The sequence below is a fragment of the Eumetopias jubatus genome, unplaced genomic scaffold, assembly GCF_037043125.1.
Source record: "Eumetopias jubatus isolate StellerSeaLion01/CBP00866 unplaced genomic scaffold, mEumJub1_p1.0 scaffold_4, whole genome shotgun sequence".
Taxonomy (NCBI): domain Eukaryota; kingdom Metazoa; phylum Chordata; class Mammalia; order Carnivora; family Otariidae; genus Eumetopias; species Eumetopias jubatus.
The window spans coordinates 107,001,993-107,024,339 of record NW_028274810.1 but is presented as its reverse complement, the minus strand read 5'-3'; the positions used below and the strand labels follow the sequence as shown (position 1 = coordinate 107,024,339).

The 22,347-nt window shown below is 61.2% G+C and overlaps 3 protein-coding genes across 7 annotated transcripts; 2 read left to right on the top strand and 1 right to left on the bottom strand.

The window, feature by feature from the left end:
* Positions 1 to 1,474: 1,474 nt before the first annotated feature.
* Positions 1,475 to 6,747, top strand: KLHL17 (kelch like family member 17). The gene is made up of 12 exons (XM_028108503.2): positions 1,475 to 1,682; positions 2,562 to 2,821; positions 2,909 to 3,030; positions 3,179 to 3,400; positions 3,853 to 3,969; positions 4,172 to 4,385; positions 4,706 to 4,850; positions 4,935 to 5,102; positions 5,528 to 5,616; positions 5,731 to 5,804; positions 6,007 to 6,188; positions 6,519 to 6,747. The coding sequence occupies exons 1-12, from the start codon at positions 1,573 to 1,575 to the stop codon at positions 6,745 to 6,747; spliced, it is 1,932 nt and encodes a 643-aa protein (XP_027964304.2). The 5' UTR covers positions 1,475 to 1,572.
* Positions 6,748 to 8,359: 1,612 nt separating this feature from the next.
* PLEKHN1 (pleckstrin homology domain containing N1) lies at positions 8,360 to 17,523 on the top strand. Of its 5 annotated transcripts, XM_028108502.2 has the most exons (16): positions 8,360 to 8,460; positions 8,561 to 8,660; positions 11,357 to 11,503; positions 11,600 to 11,680; positions 11,805 to 11,877; positions 12,221 to 12,348; positions 12,430 to 12,561; positions 12,884 to 12,964; positions 13,791 to 13,866; positions 13,987 to 14,135; positions 14,275 to 14,424; positions 14,609 to 14,749; positions 14,921 to 15,061; positions 15,219 to 15,428; positions 15,721 to 15,769; positions 15,853 to 16,054. In XM_028108502.2, exons 1-16 carry the CDS (start codon positions 8,378 to 8,380, stop codon positions 15,966 to 15,968), a joined length of 1,857 nt encoding a protein of 618 aa, XP_027964303.1. In that variant the 5' UTR covers positions 8,360 to 8,377; the 3' UTR covers positions 15,969 to 16,054. The 5 variants fall into 5 exon arrangements, with proteins under 5 accessions (XP_027964303.1, XP_087878803.1, XP_027964302.2 ...); XM_088022677.1 differs by lacking the exon at positions 15,721 to 15,769 and having other exon boundaries at positions 11,651 to 11,680; positions 15,853 to 17,523; XM_028108501.2 differs by lacking the exon at positions 15,721 to 15,769 and having other exon boundaries at positions 12,430 to 12,507; positions 15,853 to 17,523.
* PERM1 (PPARGC1 and ESRR induced regulator, muscle 1) lies at positions 16,574 to 20,749 on the bottom strand. Its single transcript, XM_028108287.2, has 3 exons — positions 18,567 to 20,749; positions 17,847 to 17,972; positions 16,574 to 17,589 (listed from the first exon to the last, which is right to left on the bottom strand). Exons 1-3 carry the CDS (start codon positions 20,524 to 20,526, stop codon positions 17,450 to 17,452), a joined length of 2,226 nt encoding a protein of 741 aa, XP_027964088.1. The 5' UTR covers positions 20,527 to 20,749; the 3' UTR covers positions 16,574 to 17,449.
* Between the last annotated feature and the right edge of the window lie 1,598 nt (positions 20,750 to 22,347).

Below are 22,347 nucleotides of genomic sequence, written 5' to 3'. Positions count from 1 at the left end.
CGGGCCCGCCCCGCCGCGCCCCACTGGTGGCTTTAAGTTTCTCTAACGGTGGCTCTGGTGGCATCCAGGCGGGAGGGCGCATTCACATCCTCTGTGCTCCGGGCTCCCAGGGTGGCAGGCCGGATGCAGGCTAACGGCGCAGGCCTGGTTCAGTCACGGTTCCTGCACACATCGCCGAGTGTCGGGCTGTAGATCTCGAAAATCGGGCAGGACTGCATAGGGTGGAACCCTGACCTGCTGCTCACAAATCTGTGTCCTTCCCGGTACGAGGCAGTAATAGCGGCACCTATCTGAGGGAAGGCGAGGCACGGGACCTGGGGCATCCTCTCCCGGCCCTGCCCACAGCCTCCCCAGAGCTCCATAAGCACGTGCTGGTGGGGATGTCAATGCACGACAAAATGCATCCAGGTGAAAACATTTGACACACAGGACTTCTATGCAAAGAGCTCTTACAAATCAATAATAAAGAGCCAACAGTCTAGCAGGAAAAGCAGTCTAGTAGAATAGGCAATGCCATAGCGAGGGCAATTTGCCAAAAAAAAAAAAAATGATACTCTGATGGCCAGGACGGTCTCGACTGGATCAAATGAGGATCAGAACGATGAGAGTCACTTCTACTTCACTGGACAGTCCACAGCAAGGGGTGGGGGGCAGTGGACAGATCCCAGAGCTGTTATTGAAGCCCTTTTGGCCAAATCTTCCCGAAAGTACTGCACCTGATACTTCGGTCCACCAAGTCCTCTGCTGGGAATATGCCTAAATCCACAATATGGGGCCGGGCAGGAACGGCCGCTTTTCCTTTGCCCCGGCTGTGGGAAGGGCAGGTACAAAGGCCCAGTGGCTGGAAGAAAGGAGGTGGGAAAACCAGATTATGCCCTCCCATCTGCCCCCCCCCACCCCCGCCCCCGGCTCCAAGGGCAAGGGTTTGTGGGCCTGGGACTCCAGATCCCACAGCCTCCTTGGGAGCAGGCGTGGCTCCTGGCAGGTCCCCCAGGCCCTGCGCCCCCACCCCATCCCATCCCACCCTACCACCACCACCACCCACCCCCCGACCCCCCGGCAGCTAGCGCCCAGTTCAAGGCCTGGTACGTGTAGGGATTCATGGAGGGAACCCTGCAAAAGCCAGCCGGGCAAAGGGGTCTGTCTGGGGTCACAAAGAGGGCAAGGCAGGATGTGGTACCAGGCCGCCTCAGGCCCCAGGGGCAGCGGGGCCTTCGCAGCTGCGGGCCCAGGGTGCTTACGGGGGCGGGGCTTCTCAAACGAATTGGCGGGGATGGATGGCCCGGGAGGTTTCTCCGAGGTAGGCGGCAGGGGGGCGGGAGCTTCCTGGAGGAGAAAGCGGGCGGGGCGCCCGGACACTGACTGGGAATATTGGAGGGTTGTGTTCAGCCCCCGAAGACGCGGGGAGCGCGGGAGGCGGGGCGGGCGGCGCCGAGAAACAGCGACTGCGGGCGGGCGGCGGGAGCGAGGGACGCTGAGCCGGCCGCCACCGCCTAGCAGTCCTCCAGCAGTCAGTACGTCCGTTCGCCTGTGCGTTCTCCGCGGGTCGCGGCGGGTCCGGCAGCCGAGCCCATGCAGCCGCGCAGCGAGCGCCCGGCAGGCAGGACGCAAAGCCCGGAGCACGGCAGCCCGGGGCCCGGGCCGGAGGCGCCGCCGCCGCCACCGCCGCCGCAGCCACCGGCGTAAGTGGGCCGAGGGGCTGGGGACCGTAAGCCGGACCGGAGGCTGAGGGGGTCCGGGAAGGAGACAAGGAGGGGCGTGAGCCGACCCTGGCTGGCTGTCCGGAGGAGGCGGCCTCGGCGCCCGGCAGGCTCGGTCCGCCGGTGGAGGGTACAACTCCCCCTCTGTTTATCGCGCACACAGCGACGTGGGACAGGGCGTCCAGAGGTGGCTGCTTCCTGGAGGCTCTGTCCTCTCCCGCCGCCCTTGAATTCCGGCTGCGCCGCTCAGACTTAGGCGACTTGTCTGCAGGATGGGGGGCAAGGGGTGGGGGTGGAGCCGCTCCCGAGGGTCAAGTGAGGTTAGACCTGCTGGTGGGCATAGGGGTCTTCTTCAGAGCTGTCATGAGGTATTAGCCACTTGCACTTCATGCACATGAAGTGCCCAGCCCGTGCTGAGGACACTGGACTCTGATGGGGAATGGGAAGGGTGGCCAGTGACAGAGGAGCTCCTGGTCCCAACGAGGGCAAAGGGAACCTGGTTCTTATGAGAGTTACAGGCAGAGAAATCCTATTCTCTGGGGACCCCGGGGCAGAGGGGAGTATGGTGCCAGGAGGGGTCCTGGCAAAGGAAGCTGTGTAGGTTCAACTATGGCATCAGGTGTGTGAACTGGACCTCATGCTAGGAGCGAGTGTGGGGCAGTTTTGCCGCACTTCAAGGAGGCTCCCTGTATGTGAGAGAGAAGAGTTGGGGGGGAGGGGGCGTTGGTCCTTGATGAAAGCCAGGTATGGCCTGTCAGGGAGAAGGGTGGCCTCCTAGGTGCCCTGGCCCTGCCTGCGGTTTCAGGGGTGGGTGAGCAGCTCCCTGCAGAGTGCACCTGACCTGGCACTGCCCATCTGCAGCCCGGAGGCAGAGCGCGCACGTCCTCGGCAGGCCCGGCCCACGGCCCAAATGGAGGGTGCAATGCAGCTGCTGAGCCGTGAGGGCCACACTGTGTCCCACAACTCCAAACGGCACTACCACGACGCCTTCGTGGCCATGAGCCGCATGCGGCAGCGTGGCCTCCTGTGTGACATCGTCCTGCACGTGGCGGCCAAGGAGATCCGAGCACACAAGGTGGTGCTGGCCTCCTGCAGCCCCTACTTCCACGCCATGTTCACAAGCAAGTACCGCCACATCCAGTCTGGGCACTCGGGGGGCTCCGCAGATCTCCCGGGGCAGGGACCGGCCTGACCTGCTGTCTCCACAGATGAGATGAGTGAGAGCCGCCAGACGCACGTGACACTGCATGACATTGACCCTCAGGCCCTGGACCAGCTGGTGCAGTTTGCGTACACGGCTGAGATCGTGGTGGGCGAAGGCAACGTGCAGGTGAGGCTGCCTCATCTCACATCGCACGCCTCTACTGGGCCCCTGGGCCTCAGCTCCCGGGGTTTCCTTGTCCTCTCCCTCAGCTCCTCGTGTTCCCGTTTCCCTGTCCCTGCTCCCCTGGCTCTCTCTGTCTCATCTCACCCCACAGACTCTGCTCCCAGCTGCCAGCCTCCTGCAGCTGAATGGCGTCCGTGACGCCTGCTGCAAGTTCCTGCTGAGTCAGCTCGACCCCTCCAACTGTCTGGGCATCCGGGGCTTTGCCGACACGCACTCTTGCAGTGACCTGCTCAAGGCAGCACACAGGTATGTGCTGCAGCACTTTGTGGACGTGGCCAAGACCGAGGAGTTCATGCTGTTGCCACTAAAGCAGGTAACATGCCAGCGGGGCATGGCCTTGACCCTGACCCAGTCCCAGCCCTTGGACTCCTGGTTCCCTTCATCTTGGCTCTTAAGACCTGGCCCTTTGGCCCCCAACCCTTATTTCCAGCCTCTGACCCACATTCCTGCCTCACTACCCATCCCCTGCCCTCTCCCCACCTCACCCCCTTTTTCTGACCCACCCAAACCTTCAACTTTTGACTTCTGATCCCATCCTGTCCTGACCACATCCCTGCCTACAATCTCCAGGCCCTGGTTCTATACTCTTAGGATTGTTCTGGGCCTAGGCCCCCAGGAACCAAATCTGTGGTTCCTGACCCTGCTTGACCCCTTCTCATAGGAACACTGGGCTCCCCATTGGACTCTTCCTCCTGGGCACCTTCAGGGCTCCATGGGCCCCCAAGATCCTCCCTAGATCTCAGGTCTGAGGGTCCCCACCCCCAGGTGCTGGAACTGGTCTCTAGCGACAGCCTGAACGTGCCTTCAGAGGAGGATGTCTACCGTGCCGTCCTGAGCTGGGTCAAACATGACGTGGATGCTCGGAGGCAGCACGTCCCAAGGGTGAGGCCAGTGCCTAGGGGGCCCACTGTGCTTAGGAGGGGTTACACAGTGGCTGAGGGCCTGGGTGCACTTGGGCTCTGCCGTGTCCAGAAACCCCCTCACAGGAGTGATGCAGACACATGTTTCAAGAAGGGTCCAGCGTGTCTGAGGGGGATCTCTTCACTGGGGCCTGCCACCTGACTGTGGCACCCCTCCACCCCAGCTGATGAAGTGTGTTCGCCTGCCCCTGCTGAGCCGGGACTTCCTGCTGGGCCACGTGGATGCTGAGAGCCTGGTGAGGCATCATCCTGACTGCAAGGACCTGCTTATTGAGGCCCTCAAATTCCACCTGCTGCCTGAGCAGAGGGGTGTTCTGGGCACCAGCCGTACACGGCCTCGGCGCTGTGAGGGCGCTGGCCCTGTGCTCTTCGCTGTGGGTATGTTCACCTGTCATGTCTCCTCATGTCTGGGCCCCTCCCCCACATACCCACCTTCTCCCCTCCCATCCCTGACCTGTGCTTTCTATCTGTGAGCCCAGCACAAGCCTATCTCACACTATGCTGGTCACATCCTGTGCCCACCCCACACCTGCTCCTCTGTCCACCTGTGGAGGACCCCACGTGGTATGACCCACTCAGCAATCCCCATCCCCACCCACCTTGGAGCCTCCATACTCTTGACCTTGAGCTGCGCTAGAGACCCCCAGCCATTGCCTCCCTGGGTCCCTTGTCCTGCCCCGTCACCTCCCCTTTCCTAGGTGGCGGGAGCCTGTTTGCCATCCACGGGGACTGTGAAGCATATGACACACGCACTGACCGCTGGCACGTGGTGGCCTCCATGTCCACGCGCCGGGCCCGGGTGGGCGTGGCCGCAGTTGGGAACCGGCTGTATGCTGTGGGTGGGTAAGTGTGGAGGCTGGTTTTGGGTCAGGGGCTTAGCATGTGCCCACTGGGCCAGTCCTGACCGGCAGCGGACCCCTCCCCTAGTTACGATGGGACTTCAGACCTGGCCACCGTAGAGTCGTACGACCCTGTGACCAACACCTGGCAGCCTGAGGTGTCCATGGGCACGAGGCGCAGCTGCCTGGGTGTGGCTGCCCTGCACGGGCTCCTGTATGCAGCTGGTGGCTACGATGGGGCCTCCTGCCTCAACAGGTAGTGGCCGGGGTCAGGGCCGGGTGGCCTCTCGGGGTTGGTTCGCCGGCAGGTGTGGCTGCATCAGGACTGCAGAGACCATGCCTGAAGGGAGCAAAGAGGGATCCAACCTGACTCAAGTCACCAGGGCACCTTGGGCCTCTTCATCTGCACCAGCCCAGCCGCCCTTCTTTCCCTCTCAAGTTCTTCCCACCAGCCAGGGGCTGGGCACCACATGGACACTTGCCCAGGATCATGCAGGCCACCAGCTAGGGTCCCATGTCCCCACCCAGAGGGCCTGCTACTTGCTCCAGTGGGATTCTGGGGTCAGTCTCTGTGACTGCCCAGGATGGGATTTTAATCATTCCATGGGGGAGGGCAAGTCATGGGACCAGGGCAGCCTTTCTGCCACTGCTCAAGGTCAGCGGCAGTCCTGGTGTCCACAGTGCTGAGCGTTATGACCCTCTGACGGGAACATGGACATCCATCGCCGCCATGAGCACCCGGAGGCGATACGTGCGTGTGGCCATGCTCGGTGGGTAACAGGGCCTGCTCTAAGTAGTGTCCACCCCACCCCCACCCCTACCTGCCCCCACCCTGGAGACCCCACACATAGCAGGCACACCACGGGCGCGTTGACTGTCTGCAGATGGGAACCTGTTTGCTGTGGGTGGTTACGACAGTTCATCACACCTGGCCACTGTGGAGAAGTATGAGCCCCAGGTATGGAACACACCCCAGTCACACGAACTTCCCCTCTAAGGGCTACTTGAGGTCTTTGCTCTGGTCACCCACATCACCCAGACGATCAGCCTTCTAGGTCCCACCCCATCCCACAGACACCCTATCCTGGAGTAGGGTTCTTGCACTGTGAAGGAGGGAGAATGGTGATGGGTCTGCCCCCAGCTGGTCCCCTCAACCGCAGGTAAACGCATGGACCCCCGTGGCCTCCATGTTGAGCCGACGAAGCTCAGCAGGGGTGGCGGTGCTGGAGGGGGCCCTCTACGTGGCCGGCGGCAATGATGGCACCAGCTGCCTCAACTCTGTGGAGAGATACAGCCCTAAGGCCGGTGCCTGGGAAAGTGTGGCACCCATGAACATCCGAAGGTGCGCCGGCCCCTCCCCCACAGGCCTGGAGTGTCCCCATGTCACCATCACCCACCAGAGACACAGATCTGTCTTAAGGCCTCCAGCCGGCGTGGTGTGTCCACGCCTCCCATCAGTATACACACCAACCAGCCTCAGGGCCCCGCCCCGCCCCAGGGCCCCGCCCCCGGAGGCTCCTCCCGTGGCCCCGCCCCCGGAGGCTCTTCCCGTGGCCCCGCCCCCGGAGGCTCCTCCCGTGGCCCCGCCCCCGGAGGCTCTTGGAGTCCCGCCCCCACGGCTCACCGCCCCCCTCCCCACCCCCCACCCCACCCCACCCCACCCCACCCCCAGGAGTACGCATGACTTGGTGGCCATGGACGGCTGGCTGTATGCCGTGGGGGGCAACGATGGCAGCTCCAGCCTCAACTCCATCGAGAAGTACAACCCGAGGACCAACAAGTGGGTGGCCGCGTCCTGCATGTTCACGCGGCGCAGCAGCGTGGGCGTGGCAGTGCTCGAGCTGCTCAACTTCCCGCCTCCCTCTTCGCCCACGCTGTCCGTGTCGTCCACCAGCCTCTGACCCGCGGCGCGGACTGCACAGAGGCCCGGCCCCGCGGCCTCCTACATGCCTTAAGCCCCACAGGGCGGCCCCAGCGCCTCACGTGTCGGGGGCGGGGTGCTCGGCCCCCACCAGGAAAGTCCTCCCTGTCTGTCCTTGTCTCTGCGTCGAGGCCGTCCGTTTCTGTGTTCATTTCTCAGTGTCTGTTTATGTGTGTGCCATTTATTTACTTACTGGTTTGTTTGTTTATTATTTATTGATCGGTGAGCAGCGCAGCACTAACTAGTTTACACGTTTCCCCTTGAAGTGTCCTGTGTCTCTGGGACCAAGCTGCCTTCCCAGGTGTCCTCCTGCTCCACTGGGGGCACCAAGGAGCGATGGGGGTGGACACTTGCATTGCGCATGGGTCAGAGACGAACTCAGACTCTGTAGACCTGGAGGGACCGAGGGGGCAGGTACAGAGCAGCAGGCCAGGGTTAGTGGGGTGAGGGTTTTCTGAGCAGGTGCAGACCCTTCCAGCCTGGGCTTTGCACACCACCCCTACCTTGCCCAGCCAGGCACGCTCCCAAGAAGGACATGAAGCAAGCTTCCTTCTCCTGGGCATGGTGTCTCTTCTCGATCCTGCACTGAGCTGAGCACAAGCGTGCCACAGACCCCAGATAGCAATATGAGCCAACTTGAACAATAAACATGTTTCTTGGGCTCTGTGGGCTTGAGGCTGAGTGTACATCTCCACCCTTTGGGGTCTTATCTGGGGTGACCAGGAGGGCCTGGGGACAGGTGTGCAGCTGGGCTGAGGCTCTGCTTTGGCATCTGGGGCCTTTGAGGCAGCAGCATCACGTCCAGGTGGGTCAGGGATGTGATGTCGTGGATGAGCACCCAACCAGGAGTGTGGTTCGCTGTCAGCCTGGTCCTGAGAGGCCCTCGTGGTCCCATCTCATCCCAGGCTCTGGAGAGAGGGGAGTGCACAGTACTACCCCTACCTCACCATGATGGTCCTGGGTGCACCCAGGAGGTTTGTGGCTTCCTTCTTGGACCTTGGCCTGGGGTGAGGTTTGGGTTGAAGCAGGAGAGGTTGGGGGAGGGTCCTGGCTTCCCCTTCCCCAAAGTTATAAACTCCTGTTTTAGCAGCTGAGAGCGAGCACATACCCCCTTGCAGTCAGTGGTGACTGAGACCGTGGCATTTAGGTGGAAACAGGATGTATGCTCTCCATGGGGAGTGGTGGTATTGGGAGGGGGGAGCCCTAGGCTCACAGAGCTCCAGCCACAGGCGACCCCAGGCAACCCCAGCCCGAGTGCGGGCCGGCCAAGTACTCACAAACCAGGGCTTTGAGGCTCCTCCCATACAGATTGGAGGCTGAGATGGGTTTTCTTGGCTGGCCCAGGGGAGAAGACTCCTCCCCACCCCCCACCCCCACCCCACAGCAACTCCAGCCTGGCCTGAATGTGTGGGGGACCCAGGTCAGAGAACTGAAACGCTTCGGCCCAGGTGAGGGCCGGGTCCCTCCCGGAAAGGCTCCACCCTCGTCCGGCCCTCAGGCATAGGGCAAGACTTCCCAGAGCTCCGCCTGGGAGGCGGGACAGGAGGCTCAGTACAGAGGGACCCAGACCTGTCGACCTGTTCAACTTGGGCCTGCCGCCACCGCCGCCCATGGGGAACAGCCACTGCGTCCCTCAGGCCCCTAGGAGGCTCCGGGCGTCCTTCTCCAGAAAGCCTTCGCTGAAGGGAAATAGGTGAGGGGGTGGGGAGCCCAGCCTTTGTCCCTAGGTCACAGGGGTGTCCCTCAGTCTGCCTCAGGGGCCAGGCTGTGAGCCCCCCTTCCCTTGTCCCCAGAGAGGATGGCGCAAGGAAGCTGGCTGGCCTGTTTGGCTCCGAGGCCGGTCCTGACCTGGACGCCACTGCTGACAAGATCTTCTACTACATCCCTGGGACGGTGAGCAGGCGGGTGGGCGTGTCCCAGCTCACAGGGGCGCGGTGGCGGTGGTCTCTGTGTGACTGTGTGTACCTGTCCTATCTTCACTCAACTCAGGGTCTTCCCCTGTCAGCCTGGGTGGGAGTCAGATCCAGCACGAAGTGAGGAAGTAGACACTGCCCCGCCCTGGGGAGCTCATCTGGCCGAAAGTCTGAGCGGAGAGTGAAACTGCGAGACACTGAGTCAGTGGGGTGAGGGAGCACCGGCAGGGGCGGGCCGCAGGCGGGGCCTCCAGGAGTCTCTGCTACACCAGAGGGGGCACCATGGCCAGGCTATCCACTCAGAGCCATACCTGGGGTGTGTGCCCACCCCCGCCCTGGACTTGGGTGCGGGACAGCATGCCCAGGCACATTCGAGGTGGACCAAGCACATAGAGCTGTGTTGCTGTGGCTGCCATCACTCTGAGAGAGTAAGGGGCTTCAGGTGAACAGTGAGCCAGCCCAGGCCTCAGTTTCTCCCGGGGGATGTCTTGGCATCCACCACTGCCTCATTCCACAGCAGCCTGCTGTGATTTCCCCCCTACCAAGGCCACACAGCAAGGACATGGCTCCCACATGCTAGGCTACCTCTGAGCTAAATACCACCCCCTCTCACCCTGCCCAGCTCCTGAGGGGCTAAGGGTTAGCTGAGAGGGGAGACACACCCAGCCCTCTTCCCTAACCTGGATAGCATTGGGTATGGTGGGAGGCTCTGCTATCTGCAAAAGCCCCAGAATGTGAGGGAAATGACACCCCAATATCTTACCCCAGGCCAGAGAAGGAGGAACATTTGTCACTCTGGGTCGGGGGTCCCACCCTGCACCCTTCTCACACTGTTCCTTTGAGGCCTAGCAACTGGTGGGGGCTTCCAGAGCCCACCTTTCCAACCAGTTCCCATCAGGCTGGGAAGCCCAGGCCTGTCCCCTTTCCTGCCCTCTGAGGTCCCAGGGCTCCCTGCAGGCAAGTGCTGGTTTGAGAAACCATGCTGCCTCAGAGAGGTGGACAGGGCACTTCTGCCCAGGGTCTGGCTGGGCTGGGAGAGAGTCCCTCCATGTGACTGCATCTCAGACCTCAACTCTGCCCAAGCCCAGGACACATCATGTGACCCTGGTGGAATTGCATGAGATGTGGTGGCCCCGGTGGTCCTCACCTGCCAAGACATAGTAGCAGGAGAGGGGAGCAGGCCTGTTGAACCTGGGAGGGGAGGGGGCGCCAGGGGAGGAGCCACTTCTTAGGCCCTGCCCTGTGGTGGGTTCGGCACCTACAAATGAGCCAGCCCTGCCAAGGCTCTGAGCTGACTCCTCCCTAGGCCCTAAGGCTGAGCCTGGGCCACAGGGACAGCTACATGGCCCTTCCTGTTCATGGCCTATTTTTCATGGGTCCCATCCCTGAGTTGTTCCCCACACTGGGTGTGGGTACAGGAGGCCCCACCCAGAGGCAGGGAAGCCTCACATTCCTGGGCTTGCCCAAGGGGCAGCTTAGCTTGGCCAGGGCTCAGCAGCCCTCAAGGCAGCCCCTGCCAGCACCCAAATGGAGCATGGCCCCTCCCCAACTCACCCCTGAGCCCCTAGACCTCAGCCCTTCTAGCCAGGGTGTCAGGTCAGTACCCATCCCTATCTGACATCCAATCTGATGATCGAGCCCCCAGTTAGAGAGGGTTCTCTGCGTGGCAAGATTGACTAAGTGTTTGTGGGCCCCAACACTCCCTCCCCTCAGCACACAGGCATCGAAGCCCCAGCACATCTCAGGCCTGGCCTAATTCTGGGGATGCAGCAGTGGGCAAAACAGACAAAGACCCTGTTCTCTTGGTGCCCCACCTCCATGACAGAGCCAGGTGATAAGTGTGTAAAAGATACAGTAAGCCAGAAGTGGCTAGTGTGGAGAAAAAGGAAGGAAGAAAGGTGTGCAGAGGGGTCAGGTGAGGCTACAGTGTTAGGTCATCCAGACAGGACCTCACGGAGAAGGTGACATCCGAGCCCCGTGCTGATGGTGCGACGAGAATGGGACTGAGTGGTGTGGGCAGAGGGAATAACAAGTATAAAGGCCCCAAGGCAGCCTGTGCCTGATATGGGCAAAGAGGACCCTTCGGGCCATTGCCAAGACCTTGGCCTTCTCTGTGGCTGAGGTTAGGGGCCTGCTGCAGTGTGCTGACGCCGTCGGCACAGGCTCTCAAGGGCTGATGTGATGCATCTCTTTCCGGCTCCCCATCAACGGACGTGCTGGTAGCTTGAAATGGGCCATAGTGGGACTATTAACATGGAAACACCCCCCCCCCACCCTGTGAAGCCAGGTATTAAACACGTAGCCAGCACTAGAGGCGTGAGAGAGCTTTGAGCATCATCTGCCTCAGACACCCAAAAACCCCTCTGACCAACAAGTCTTGGGAGGCTGAATAATCAAAACACAGGCGCACGGGTTAGGAAATATCAAAAATACGGGTCGAATGTCCATTGAGTTCAGCCTTCGCCACCTCTACACTAGACCATGTCATGTTATGACATGTGTATTCTGCCACCATTTCCATATTAAGAGGCTGTGAGTGCGTATTGGGGTTCTGTACCTATGAGTGATGGTGTGTGCATGTTCCTAACCTTTGTATTATGTAACTGTGGGTGTGTGTATGGGTGGGGCAGCTGGCCCCGGGTCAGCGCCACCCCCCCCAAGCTCTGCTCCCCACAGGACATCCGGGGCCTGGAGAGCCAGCGAGAAAACCTAGAGCAGCCGTTCCTGAGTGTGTTCAAGAAGGGGCGGCGGAGGGTGCCCGTGAGGAATCTGGGCAAGGTTGTACACTATGCCAAGGTCCAGCTACGATTCCAGCATAGCCAGGTGGGGCCAGGCTGGGCCGCGTTGGCGGGGGTGCTTGGGTACCAGCCTGGGGCCTGGTCCCCAGCCCCTCAGATCAGCCGCCCTGCTCTCCCCCAGGACATCAGCAACTGCTATCTGGAGCTGTTCCCCTCCTACCTCTACTTCCAGGCCCATGGTTCCAAAGGACTCACCTTCCAGGTGACGGGAAATGGGCAAAGGGAGGAGTCTAGGGGCAGAGGGAGAGAGCAGCCTCTTGGGAGGTAGGTACCCATGCCTCACTAGGGGTCCCCCAGCCCTCCCCTTCCCCCGTGTGCTCTGGCAGGGGCTGTTACCACTGATGGAGCTGAGTGTCTGCCCGCTTGAGGGGTCCAGAGAGCATGCCTTCCAGATCACAGGTGTGTGGGGGGCATGAGTGGACCTGGCCCCCAGGAGGGGCCTCAGCTGGGGCTGCTCAGTGGCCTTGGCCTCAGGCTGAGCTTCAGAACCCTGGAGGGACCCTGAGTGCACTGAGGGATCCTGGCTTTTCCTCCAGTGGGCAGATGAGCACTTGCCAAGCTGGGGTGCAGGACAGCGGCCAGGAGACCTCCAGAGCTGTGAATGAGGCCCTGTTAGTGGCCGATGGTCCCAGATGGTGCCACAGGGTCCTCCTGTCCCAGGCCCTGGGGTGCCCATGGAACCCTTGAGTGGGACCTTTCCTGTGGGCTGCAGGCCCAGCCCACTCCACCCCTCTACCCCCAGGCCCGCTGCCTGCTCCCCTTCATGTGCTCTGCCCCAGCCAGGCTGAGCTGGGCCTCTGGCTGTACCACCTGGAAAAGCAGATAGCCCTCGTGGGAGGGCTGCAGCACTGCCACTCAGCGCCCCCGCAGGTCAGTCCTGGGAACCCCCACACCCCCTTCCTGTCCCCTCTGTGCCAACACCCTCCGCTGCCCCTGACCCCCCTTCGCCAGGGCCCCCCTGAGGACGAGCTGCCCTGGACTCTGCAGCGCAGGCTGACCCGGCTACGGAAGGCATCAGGGCATCAAATGGTGGGCAGCGCCGTCTGTGCCTCGAGGGTCAAGCTGCAGCATCTGCCCTCACAGGTGCATGGGGGCGGGGGGAGGCGGTACCCAGGGGTGAGAGGAGATGGGGCCATGGGAGTGAGGACATGGGGGCACAGGGTGGGTGGGAGGAGATGGAGGGGTGAGGACGTGGGGGGCGGTGAGAACATAGGGGCACGGGGGTGAGGATGTGGAGGCACACGGTAAGTGGGAAGAGATGAGGGAAGGCGCCGAGATGGGGGAGGGGTGAGGAGGTGGTGGCACAAGGGGTGAGGAGATGAGGGAGGGGTTCAGGAGGCAAGTGGGGGCCAGGCCCTCACACACACTGGTGGAGCCCCCACTCTGCCTTTTGACCCCCTCACAGGAGCAATGGGACCGGCTCCTGGTCCTGTACCCAACATCCCTGGCTATCTTCTCCGAAGAAGCAGAGGGGCTTTGCTTTAAGGTGGGTCCCTCCGCACTGTGGACCCGCCCGGGAAACGCCCTGTGTGTGGGGGTGGGAGAGGGCAGCGGCGCAGGAGGAACCTGTATTTCGGGGCCTGTTGAGACAGTGTGCTGGCCCCACCCACCCGGCCGGCTGCCCTGGTCAGTCTGGTCTCAGCTGTGATGTGGCCAAGGAGGGGTCCCTGCATAAATATCCCTTATCATCCTAGAGGGTCCTCCACCATCAGCAGGACCATCACCTGGGGCAGGTGGCATGGGGGCAGAACCACTCCTGGGAGACACTGTTGTGCTGGGCCTGTACCTCTGAGTGGACATTTTCCTGGTGCCTGAGGGGCGTGTGTGTGTGTGTGTGTGTGTGTGTGTGTGTGTGTGTGTGTGTGTGTGTGTGTGTGTGTAGGAGGGTCCTCTGGGGCTGGAGTGTGTCTGTTGTGTGCAGCACAGTAACTTTCTACTCTGGGGGTGATCGTGGCCCTCAGTCACTGAGAAAAACGCAGGGGTGTTCCCCATAATTCCTTGCCAACCTACCCCCAGTCTTAGTAGGTGACCCAGTGGACCGGTCCCCAGAGGTATCCGTCTGTGCCTGCCATTGGCTGATGAAGGCCCCACCCAAGAGCCCAGGGGTAAAGAGATCCCTCAGGACCGACAGGGAGCGCCGGCCCCCCTCATGGATGTCAGCCTCAGCCCTGTCTTGCCCCCTGTCTTGCCCTCTGCCTGCCATCTGAAGGCCCAGCCCAACTCTGGAGGGTGAGGCAGAAGTATGGGCCCAGGCAGAGGCACAGGGTTTTGCCCCCAGACTCAGGCCCCATCTTCCATCACTGCGCCCACAGGGGGAGCTCCCACTCAGCGCTATCTGCATCAACCTGGAGGAGAAGGAGAAGCAGATCCGTTCTTTCCTGATCGAAGGTGGGCAGAGGCCTGGCTTGGGAGGGAGGGCATGAGCCTGGTGGGTGCCCCAGCTCTTCAGTGGGGCCTTGCAGGGACCTTTCTGCTTGCCAGGCCCCCCTCACGGTGTCTGTGTGCTAGGCCGCCTCATCAACACTATCCGCGTGCTGTGTGCCACCTATGAGGACTACAGCCACTGGCTCCTGTGTCTGCAGACGATCTTGCCCAGGGACAGAGCTGCCCCTCTGGCTGGCCCTGAGAGTTTCGCAGGGCCACGCGTGTCCGCACAGGTGAGGGGCCAACAGGGCGAGATACTGCCCCCACATCTCACGTTCTGGGCAGAAGGGTGGGTCTAGGGCAGGGGTGGTTACGGGGAGGGGCCCTGCTCTCTGTCTCACCTCCTCTCGCTCCCGGCCCCCTGCTGTCCAGGTCATGGGCGGTCGCCGAGGCTCACTCTCCTCAGATGGACAAACTAGCCGGGACTCGGGGTGCCCAGCACCCCCCTCCACCCACACCAGCCCCTCTGTCCCAGAGTCCTCGGTGCCATCCACCACCCGCTGCCCTGCCCAGGCTGTATCTGTGAGTATCAGGGGCTCGCGATGGGGCAAACAGAAGAAAAGGGCAGGAGGTCATGAGGGCAGCCTGCCTGGGTCCCCATGGCACCCCATCCCAGGCAGGACCTGGAGGGAACTGGGCGCAGCCTCAGAGGACCGAGTGGGTGAGGGCCCTTGGGAACCTTCTGAAAGGTCTTTGGTCCCCACAGGACCAGGCCCACCCTGGCTGCACCAGCGTCAGCAGGCAGAGGGCAGAACTGAGATGGAGCAGCATCAGCCGGTCACCCAGGAGTAAGGCCCGGGGTGAGGGGCCCAGCCTGGCCACCTCGTTGTACTTGGACCTGACCAAGGTGGGCCCAGCACACTGCCCCAGTTCTCCCTCCCACCCTGCACCTCCCTGGCCTCCATCTCTCAGGCCCAGGTGGTCCTGGAGCCACCTAGAGGCCTTCTTGCACAGAGAAGGGAGGACTCGGGCCCCCTCTAGCTCCAGGAGACCTGTCTCTTCTGCCTCTTGCCTGCAGCTGAGCAGACAGACACTAGAGGACGACCCTGAGGCCCCAGACCACCCTCCGAAGACCCCACACTCCCCACTCTATGCTGATCCCTACACACCACCTGCTATCTCCTACCACAAGATCACAGACGTCCAGGGCCTGGATGAGGTCAGTTCCCTGTGGGTGACAGAAAGGGCTAGATGTGTCCACAGCCTGGGGTCTGCTCAGGTCATGAGGAGTGGCCAGGGGGTTCTGGGGGCAGGCATCCCTCCGCTCCCTGGAGGTTCTGGTCCAGGGCCTCAGGTCCCCACCCCTTTCCTGGCAGTTCCTCAGCGCAATGCAGAGCTCACTTGGACCTGAATCCTCGAGCCCATTCCCCTCGGTCCCTGTGTCTGTGCCTGCCGCTGACCCCAGCTCTGGACTCTCCAGTCCCCACTTGCTCTCCAGGAAGGGAGCCCTGCAGCCCAGAGCCTCTCAGCGGCACCGAGGCTCCATCAAGGGCCGGGGGCCACCACCCCCAGACTCCCCTCCGCATGTGAGTAGCAGCCCCCACCCCTGCCGGGTAAGGGGTTCTGTGGAGGGGTGGAAATAGTGTGGGGGCTCTGGGACCCTGGGGGAGCAGGAGAGATGGAAACAGGAAGACAGGGCGAGCTGAGACCAAAGACAGGAAGCAGTGCTGGGAGGGGGTGGGGGCAGGTAGAGGCCAGAAGGGAAGATCCACAGCCAGGAGGAAAAGGTAGGGCTATAGGGTCTGGCAGCTTCGTGGGCTGGTCTCCAAGCCTCCTCCCCCAGGGCTCAGGTCTCAGACTTGTGGTTGGGGTCCCCAGGTCTCCCCAGCGAGGAAAGTCTCAACCGACCCCCTGCCACCCCCCTCAGGTGAGTGAGGGCCCTTGCCTCTTTCTGAGGGGAGCTCTGGGTATTGCTTCCTGAAGGCACAGGCGTCTTTGTCTCCTCACCAGGTGGCCATCCCCCCAAGAGCTCTGGTAACATCTGGGACAAATCTTCATCTCCCTCCCACAAGCGGTGGCCCCGAGGAGGACCTGAGGCTGGGGGGGGGCTCATCCAGTGGATCTGATGGCCTCTGGGTGACCGGTTCTCAGGACCCCCCGCCAGCATGGACCCTGGAGTGGAGGTTTGCAGCAGAGCCTTGGTCTTTCTATGTAGGGCCACAGGCCGACCGGCATCCGATACCTGAACCCCATCCAGTGCTGAGTCAGTGTCTGATCCCAGCAGGGTGAAGGGTTCTCCAGGACTCTGAGTTTCCCTGGGCTCTGGAGGGGCCGGGAGGAGAGCATCATACTGAAGATGGCCTGACGACATGGCTGCACCACAGATCAGAGCAGGCCTCGTAGAGGGACCAAATTTCACCCTTTCCTCCAGGGAAGGAGTGAGGGAGGCCACTCGATGCAGGCTTTACCTGGCGGTGGGAGAACGGCGCAGGTGGGAAGAAGGTCAGGTTAGTGAGGGTCAGAGAGCAAGAGGGCAGGGAGGTCAGCGAAGTCTGAGAGACGTCATGAGCAGAGAGAGAAGGGTATTCTGGGTGAATGTCAGTAGGCTGCGGCTGGTCAGGAGAAACTACGAGACTAAACAAGAAAGAAAGAGAAGACTTTATTTGTGCTGTGTGTCCATGCATTTTCCACTCAGCAGTCAGGAGTCCCCCATCCTGGGGGCCCTGTGCCCATGCCCACCTGGCACCCAGCCTGGTGACCTCCACTGCTCTGCCACCCACCTTCCTGCCCCGTCTCTGGCTCCTCAAAGCCTTGGGACAATCCCAAATGTCCAATCCCTTTATGTGACACCACCATATTCCACCTCTGCACCTCGTCCAGGGTTCCCCAGAGGAGGGGCTCCGGCTTCTGCCCTACAGACCCCCACCCTGCAGGGGCTGCTGGAGCCACCCTCCTACACGCCCCTACAGGTACCTGCTCACTGTCTTAGGCAGGAGCCAAGCAGGTCTTCGCCATAGGCCCTTGGGGCTTAAGGGTCACAGAGGCCTCAGAGGCTTTCACTAGCCCAGCCCACTTGTCAACAAGGCGGAGAGTTCCTGGGACACCCCCTCCAGCCTGGAGGCCATCTAGTCTCCTCACTCTTGCCCCCTGCCCAGATTTCCTGCTGCCCTGACACCTTCTAGGTTCCAGACCCTTATCCTGCCTCTCTCCCGTAACTAGATAACCCAATAAAATATAGGACGCCCAGTTAAATTTGATTTCAGATAAGCCACACAGAATTCGGTATAAGTACATCTCAAATACTGCATGTCTGAAATTCAAGTTTCACTGGCACCCTGTGTTTTTCTTAGCTGATCTGGCCGCCTTACTAGCCAGCTCCTTGCTCAGCACCTACCTAGCCACCTTCCAGAACCCCCTCCTCCCAGGTGGGAAGCACAGTCTTGGCCTTAGTCAGTGGTCGGACCTCTGGGTGGAATCCAGGGACACTGGCTCCTCCCTAGACTCCACAGAACACGGGGGTCAAAGGGCAAGACCTGAGGGCAGCACCTCGTCCTCAGCACCTGTGGCCGTTTCTTTGTCCTGTGTCTTCCTGGACCAAGCCCGGGTTCTAAGAGCTGGGGTTGCGTCTGGGGCTGCGGCTGCGGCTGCGGCTGCGGCTGCGGCTGCGGCTGCGGCTGGGGCGTCCCTGCCCCATCTGCTGGCGGAAGTAGTGGATGGCAGACAAGGTACCAATGTTGGCCAACAAGACTGCAAGAGAAACACAAAGCCTCCTGAGTGCCGGCTCCATTCCGGCCTGGTCACCACCTTCTACCCACATGGCCTGGCCCTCAAAGGGCAAGAGGAGGCCAGCAGGGCGCGGAGTGGGTCAGCAATGAGAGGGGCAAGGTCACGGGAGAAATCTGTGCTTCCCCATGCACCCCTCATCCCTGCTGGCCCAGCAGGTGAGACTGGACACTACTGGTCCTCCTGGGTACCAGCCCACTCCTCCCCCAGGGCCCCCAAACCTGTTTTCCAGGCATCTGGGGTATGCAGGTCTAATGTTCTCACAGCCCAGGTGGCAAAGGCCACAAACACCAGGCACATGTCATTCTGGCTGAAGGTAAATGAGGTGAGAGGGTCTCGGGGCTCCCCTAGGAGAGAGAAGCATGCTCTGTGCTCTGGCAGCTCCACTCAGACTCATCTGTCCCAGATATGCTGTGAGTCACATCTTCCCGATGACACCTCTGTCCCAAGACCCAGGGTACTGTGTGGCATAGTTGAGTCAAGCTGACTTGAGCGGGTTGCCTCTGGGGTACCATTTCCTGGTTTGTAAAATATCTTCCAAGGAGAATGTGAGATGAAGTCTGTTGCGTGCCTGACCTGGCAGGCAGCAAGGCCCGAGTGGGAGCTGTCCCAGTGTCTACCATGCTAGAGGCGGCGGGGGCGGGGGGGGGCGCGGGGGGGCGGCAAGTCACTGCTGTCATCTGGGCCTGGATACAGAATGATGGTCAGTGCAGACAAATCCCTGAGTGGCTGTGGTGTCTAGCCTAGTCTGCCCCACCTGGACTATATCCCGCGACGGCCAGGAGCTAGTCCATCCTTCCCAGGTCATCCCTAAGCACCACCCCCCACTGGCTCATGGCTTGGGGTCCTAGCCTGCCCCGCCCCAGCAGCCCTCCTGGCTGAACTCCCTGGACAGTATGTTCCCAGGACCTGGACAGCCATGGGGCCCACGCGACACGCACCTGCTTGCCTGACTGCCAGACTGCACTGCTCCGCTGTGTCTGGGGTAGGCTCTGGTGGGGTGCCAGGCCCCATGTCCCAGGGGACCAAGCCGGGGGGCTCCGTGGCCTGTAGCTGGAGAAGGGCAGCCAGCTCCAGCACGCCCCCCGACGAGTCCTCCCCGAGGAAGTGTTCATAGGCCTCAGGGATGGAGATGGGCACAGGGTCTCCAGGTGGAAGGGTTGGCACTGGCTCAGCCTGTGGGGGTTGGGCCACAGAGTGGCCCCCCCAGTGCCCAGACCTCTGGGCTTGACGGTCCTGGAAGAAGAATTCACACATGTCTGGCCACTGTACTTCGGCCAGGGCCTGGTCAGCTTCTGCCCCCTCCTCAGCATCTTCATCTTCCTCCTCAATAGTGTCACAAAAAAAGAACTCATAGGCCTCTGGGAGGGTCACTGCAAAGCTGCTCCTGGACCTGGGCCCCACTGAAGCAGAGGGGGAAGGGAGAGGCAGGTGTTTGAGGATCCGAGGCCGGGGAGACCGGGGCCCAACTGCCATGGCGTCCCAGCCTCCAGGCCCCCCTCGGCCCCCCACTGCTGTCCTGGGGGATGAGGGCCGGGCTGTGGCTGGTGAAGGTGGGCCTGAGGTCTCTCCTGAACCTGGCTCCTCAGGGCTGGGCACAGCCATGGAAAATCGCACTTTCTTCTTCCTGGGTGCTTGGACGGGGCCTAGTGGGGGCTCCCCTGAGTGATGGCCAGCGGCACCTGCTGAAGGCTCCTCTCTGGGCTTCTCTCGGTGTCCTCCTGGAGACACAATAGGGCTCAAACATGGCTTGGCCGTTGGGGCAACCTCCACCTTCACCATGTCAGGCCCTGCCTGGGGAATGGGAGCAGGTGTAGACACACCCACGTCAGATTGGGCCTTGGAAACAAGGTGAGGCAGAACAAGTGTAGATAAATCCACCTCCTGCTTAACCACTGGGCCTAGCATAGGCAGGTCTGTGTCCAGTTTAGACTTGGAGGCAGGTGTAGACAGAGCCGCATCTGACTTAGCCATTGAGATATCTGGATGAGTCTCCTGGGCAGGTGTGGACACAGTGTGTAGCTCAGCTCCGGGGGTCATGCTGAGTAGGTTTGTACCTTCCTTGGTCGCAGGGACAGGTGTAGACAGATCCGGATCTATTCCTTGCCTGGTTACCTGCGCAGGGGCTCCTGCAGACTCTGGACACAGTGCATCCTGCCCGGTTCCTGCTGTCTGCTCTGCTGTCCCAGCTGAGAGACCCTTCCCCCTGGACCCAGCCAGGCCAAGGCCCTCCTTGGGCCTGACCTCAGCAAGCAGCAGGGAACCCTGCTGGGTGGGAGCAGAGCCTGGGGTACTCAAGCACCCACCCCCCTTGGCTCCAGCAGCACGCCTCTTCTTTTGTCTAGGGCTGCGTGGCGGGGCTCCAGGGCTTCCAGGGGGGCTCTGCGGAGCTATGCTGCAGCCAGGAGACTCAGAGCTCTGCGGAGGCTCAGCAGGCAGACTAGGGGCAGGGCCCTGGGGGGCTGGCCCCTGCAGGAGCCTCTGCATCTTGTCTCTGGAAGACACTGGCCCTAGAAGGGGCAAGCTCTGGCCTAGGGGGGCAGCGTCAGATCTAAGGGACAGCAAAGCTTCTGACCGTGCAGACGTGCTAGGCGTCTGCTGATCGGCCCCCAGGGCCAAGACAGGCCCACGCCAAGACCTGCTGACCAGCGACCGGGTGGCTGCCTTGTCCTCCTCCTTGAAGCCAAGCCAGCCCCTCCCCCTGGAAGCTGGCTGCCCCTCAGGAAGGGGTGGAGGCCCAGGAGGACCGCTGCCACTGCTGTCCCCTTGGTCAATGTCACTGGACAGGAGCTCATCCCCCGAGGCCAGGCTGGCCTGCAGGAGGCCACACTCCTCCGTTGCAGCCGAAAACTCAGCCCAGTCCTGGTCACTCAGCTGGATGCTGTACTGGAAGTTTTCCATTTCAGATCAGCAGAGGACTTGAGCAGCAGAGCTTGAGGCCAGGCGGGGTCTTCGTGGACCCAGGTCCCGGGCGCCAGCCAGCATACAACCGCTGGGGTGCCCCCCACCTCCTTGGCTCGGGGGCCAGCACTCCATCTGCTTCCTGAAAGAAAGGAAACGGGGAAACCTGAAGGAAGCTGAGTGGCTGTCAGAACCGACCCTTCCTCCAAGTTAGAAAACCTGTAACTCCCACTTATCCTATTTCCAAACTGTAATAAACTTGTAATGATAATAAACTTGTAATGATACATTGTTACATTCCTAGAATCTTGTAATGATACATTGTTACAAATAATAATAAACTTGTAATGATACATTGTTACATTCCTAGAATCAAATATGGCTTAGATTAATGACGTACACTAAAAAATAGGGGTTCCTCCTGTTTAAAATTTTGTCCCCAGAAGCGGTTTTCTTCACCTCTTTGAGCCTTTTCTGTTCCACTGGGTCCCCAGCTCCGCCTTCTCCAACCTTCCTCCAGAATTGCAGGCACCAGGGTAAACTTTATACAGCAAAGCCCATTTCAAGGGTCACTCACTGGGAGTCAGCTCACCTGGGCGATGGTCAGCCCTGGTCTATCCCAGCACGCCTCAGGTGGCAGCAGGTCATGGAGAGGCCACAGTGTCCAGCAGGTGACCAACCTTTGCTGATGACCTTCCACCAGCCTTGGCTGGGACAGGCTTCTGGGCTTCCACTGAGATCATCAAGGTCACACTAGTGCTGGCTAGAGCCCTCTCAGGGGTCAGCAGGGAGTGCCTGGCTCTGCCCCCTGCCTAGGCAGGAAGTCACAGAACAGAAATGAGCCTCCTAACTCCCGGTGGACCACTAGGGCCATCCTCAAGGTCTCTGTCCCTCACCCAGGCCTGCCCGGCTGGCAGAGCTCCCTGCTTCTGCCTCGTCTCAGTGAACAGAGGTGACCCTAACTGCTTGAGAGCCCCTAGTGTCTTGGCCTCCTATGGGAAGAGCTCTTTGGCCTTTGGTCAGCTACCACTACACCCAGGGAGGTGGGAGGTCACTCTGGCCAGGCCAGTGCTGAGATGAAGATGCCTTGAGACCAGAGCACTGTGCCTTCCGGACCCCTGAAATTTGCCCTCCTCACTGGCCCTTGGGGAGGTCCCTCTGTCTGACTTTGGGACTCCTTAGGGTGGGAATGGGGGACTAACAGTGTCGTACCTGGGACCCTGTGGCCAGCCAGGGCAATGGAGCTGGGCGTCCGAGCTGCCTGTCCCAGAGCAGCATGGTGCTGGGCTCACCATGCAGGCCCCACCCCCACTGCCAAAAATACCCCGTCCCTGTGGTCACATGTCTCCTGCCAGTGGTCAGGGTCCAGGACACAAATAGATGGCATTTGGGGAGCCTCCAGCTCTGTGAGGGACGCCATCCTGATCAGGTCAGATGCTGGCCAGAGAATGCTGACCTGCGATCAGTCCTGCACGGGCCTCCTTTTCCCAGGCTGAAGGCCACTGTGCACTTCATCTCCTGGCCCAGGCTGATCTTCCCTCTTAAAGTGGCCCCACCCGCTGCAAAACCTCAGGCCCTGTGCCAGCAACTCTACCTTCCACCCCCCATCAACCGATGCCCTTCCGGGTCTTAGGGCTTTACCTCGTTACCTGTGTGGAATATAAAGCGTTGCAGAGTGTTAAGTGGGAAATCACCATTCCAGAACGTTCCTAGAGGTCCTTTGGAGGTGGGCTGCTGCTGACCAGGGGTGGAATAGGGGAGCAAGGCTTGTACCTCTCTCCTCTGGCCTCAGAATGCTCACTGGCCCCTTCCCCGGCAGCA

Coding starts and splice junctions, on each gene's coding strand:
- PLEKHN1 (XM_028108499.2), top strand. CDS start 8,378: ATGGGGAACAGCCACTGCGTCCCTCAGGCCCCTAGGAGGCTCCGGGCG. Junction 11,504..11,599: donor TACGATTCCAGCATAGCCAG/GTGGGGCCAGGC, acceptor GCTCTCCCCCAG/GACATCAGCAACTGCTATCT. Junction 15,062..15,218: donor ACGTCCAGGGCCTGGATGAG/GTCAGTTCCCTG, acceptor CTTTCCTGGCAG/TTCCTCAGCGCAATGCAGAG.
- PERM1 (XM_028108287.2), bottom strand. CDS start 20,526: ATGGAAAACTTCCAGTACAGCATCCAGCTGAGTGACCAGGACTGGGCT. Junction 17,973..18,566: donor TCTGGCAGTCAGGCAAGCAG/GTGCGTGTCGCG, acceptor TCTCTCTCCTAG/GGGAGCCCCGAGACCCTCTC. Junction 17,590..17,846: donor CCCAGATGCCTGGAAAACAG/GTTTGGGGGCCC, acceptor TTTCTCTTGCAG/TCTTGTTGGCCAACATTGGT.
- KLHL17 (XM_028108503.2), top strand. CDS start 1,573: ATGCAGCCGCGCAGCGAGCGCCCGGCAGGCAGGACGCAAAGCCCGGAG. Junction 2,822..2,908: donor CTTCCACGCCATGTTCACAA/GCAAGTACCGCC, acceptor CTGTCTCCACAG/ATGAGATGAGTGAGAGCCGC. Junction 3,031..3,178: donor TGGGCGAAGGCAACGTGCAG/GTGAGGCTGCCT, acceptor CTCACCCCACAG/ACTCTGCTCCCAGCTGCCAG.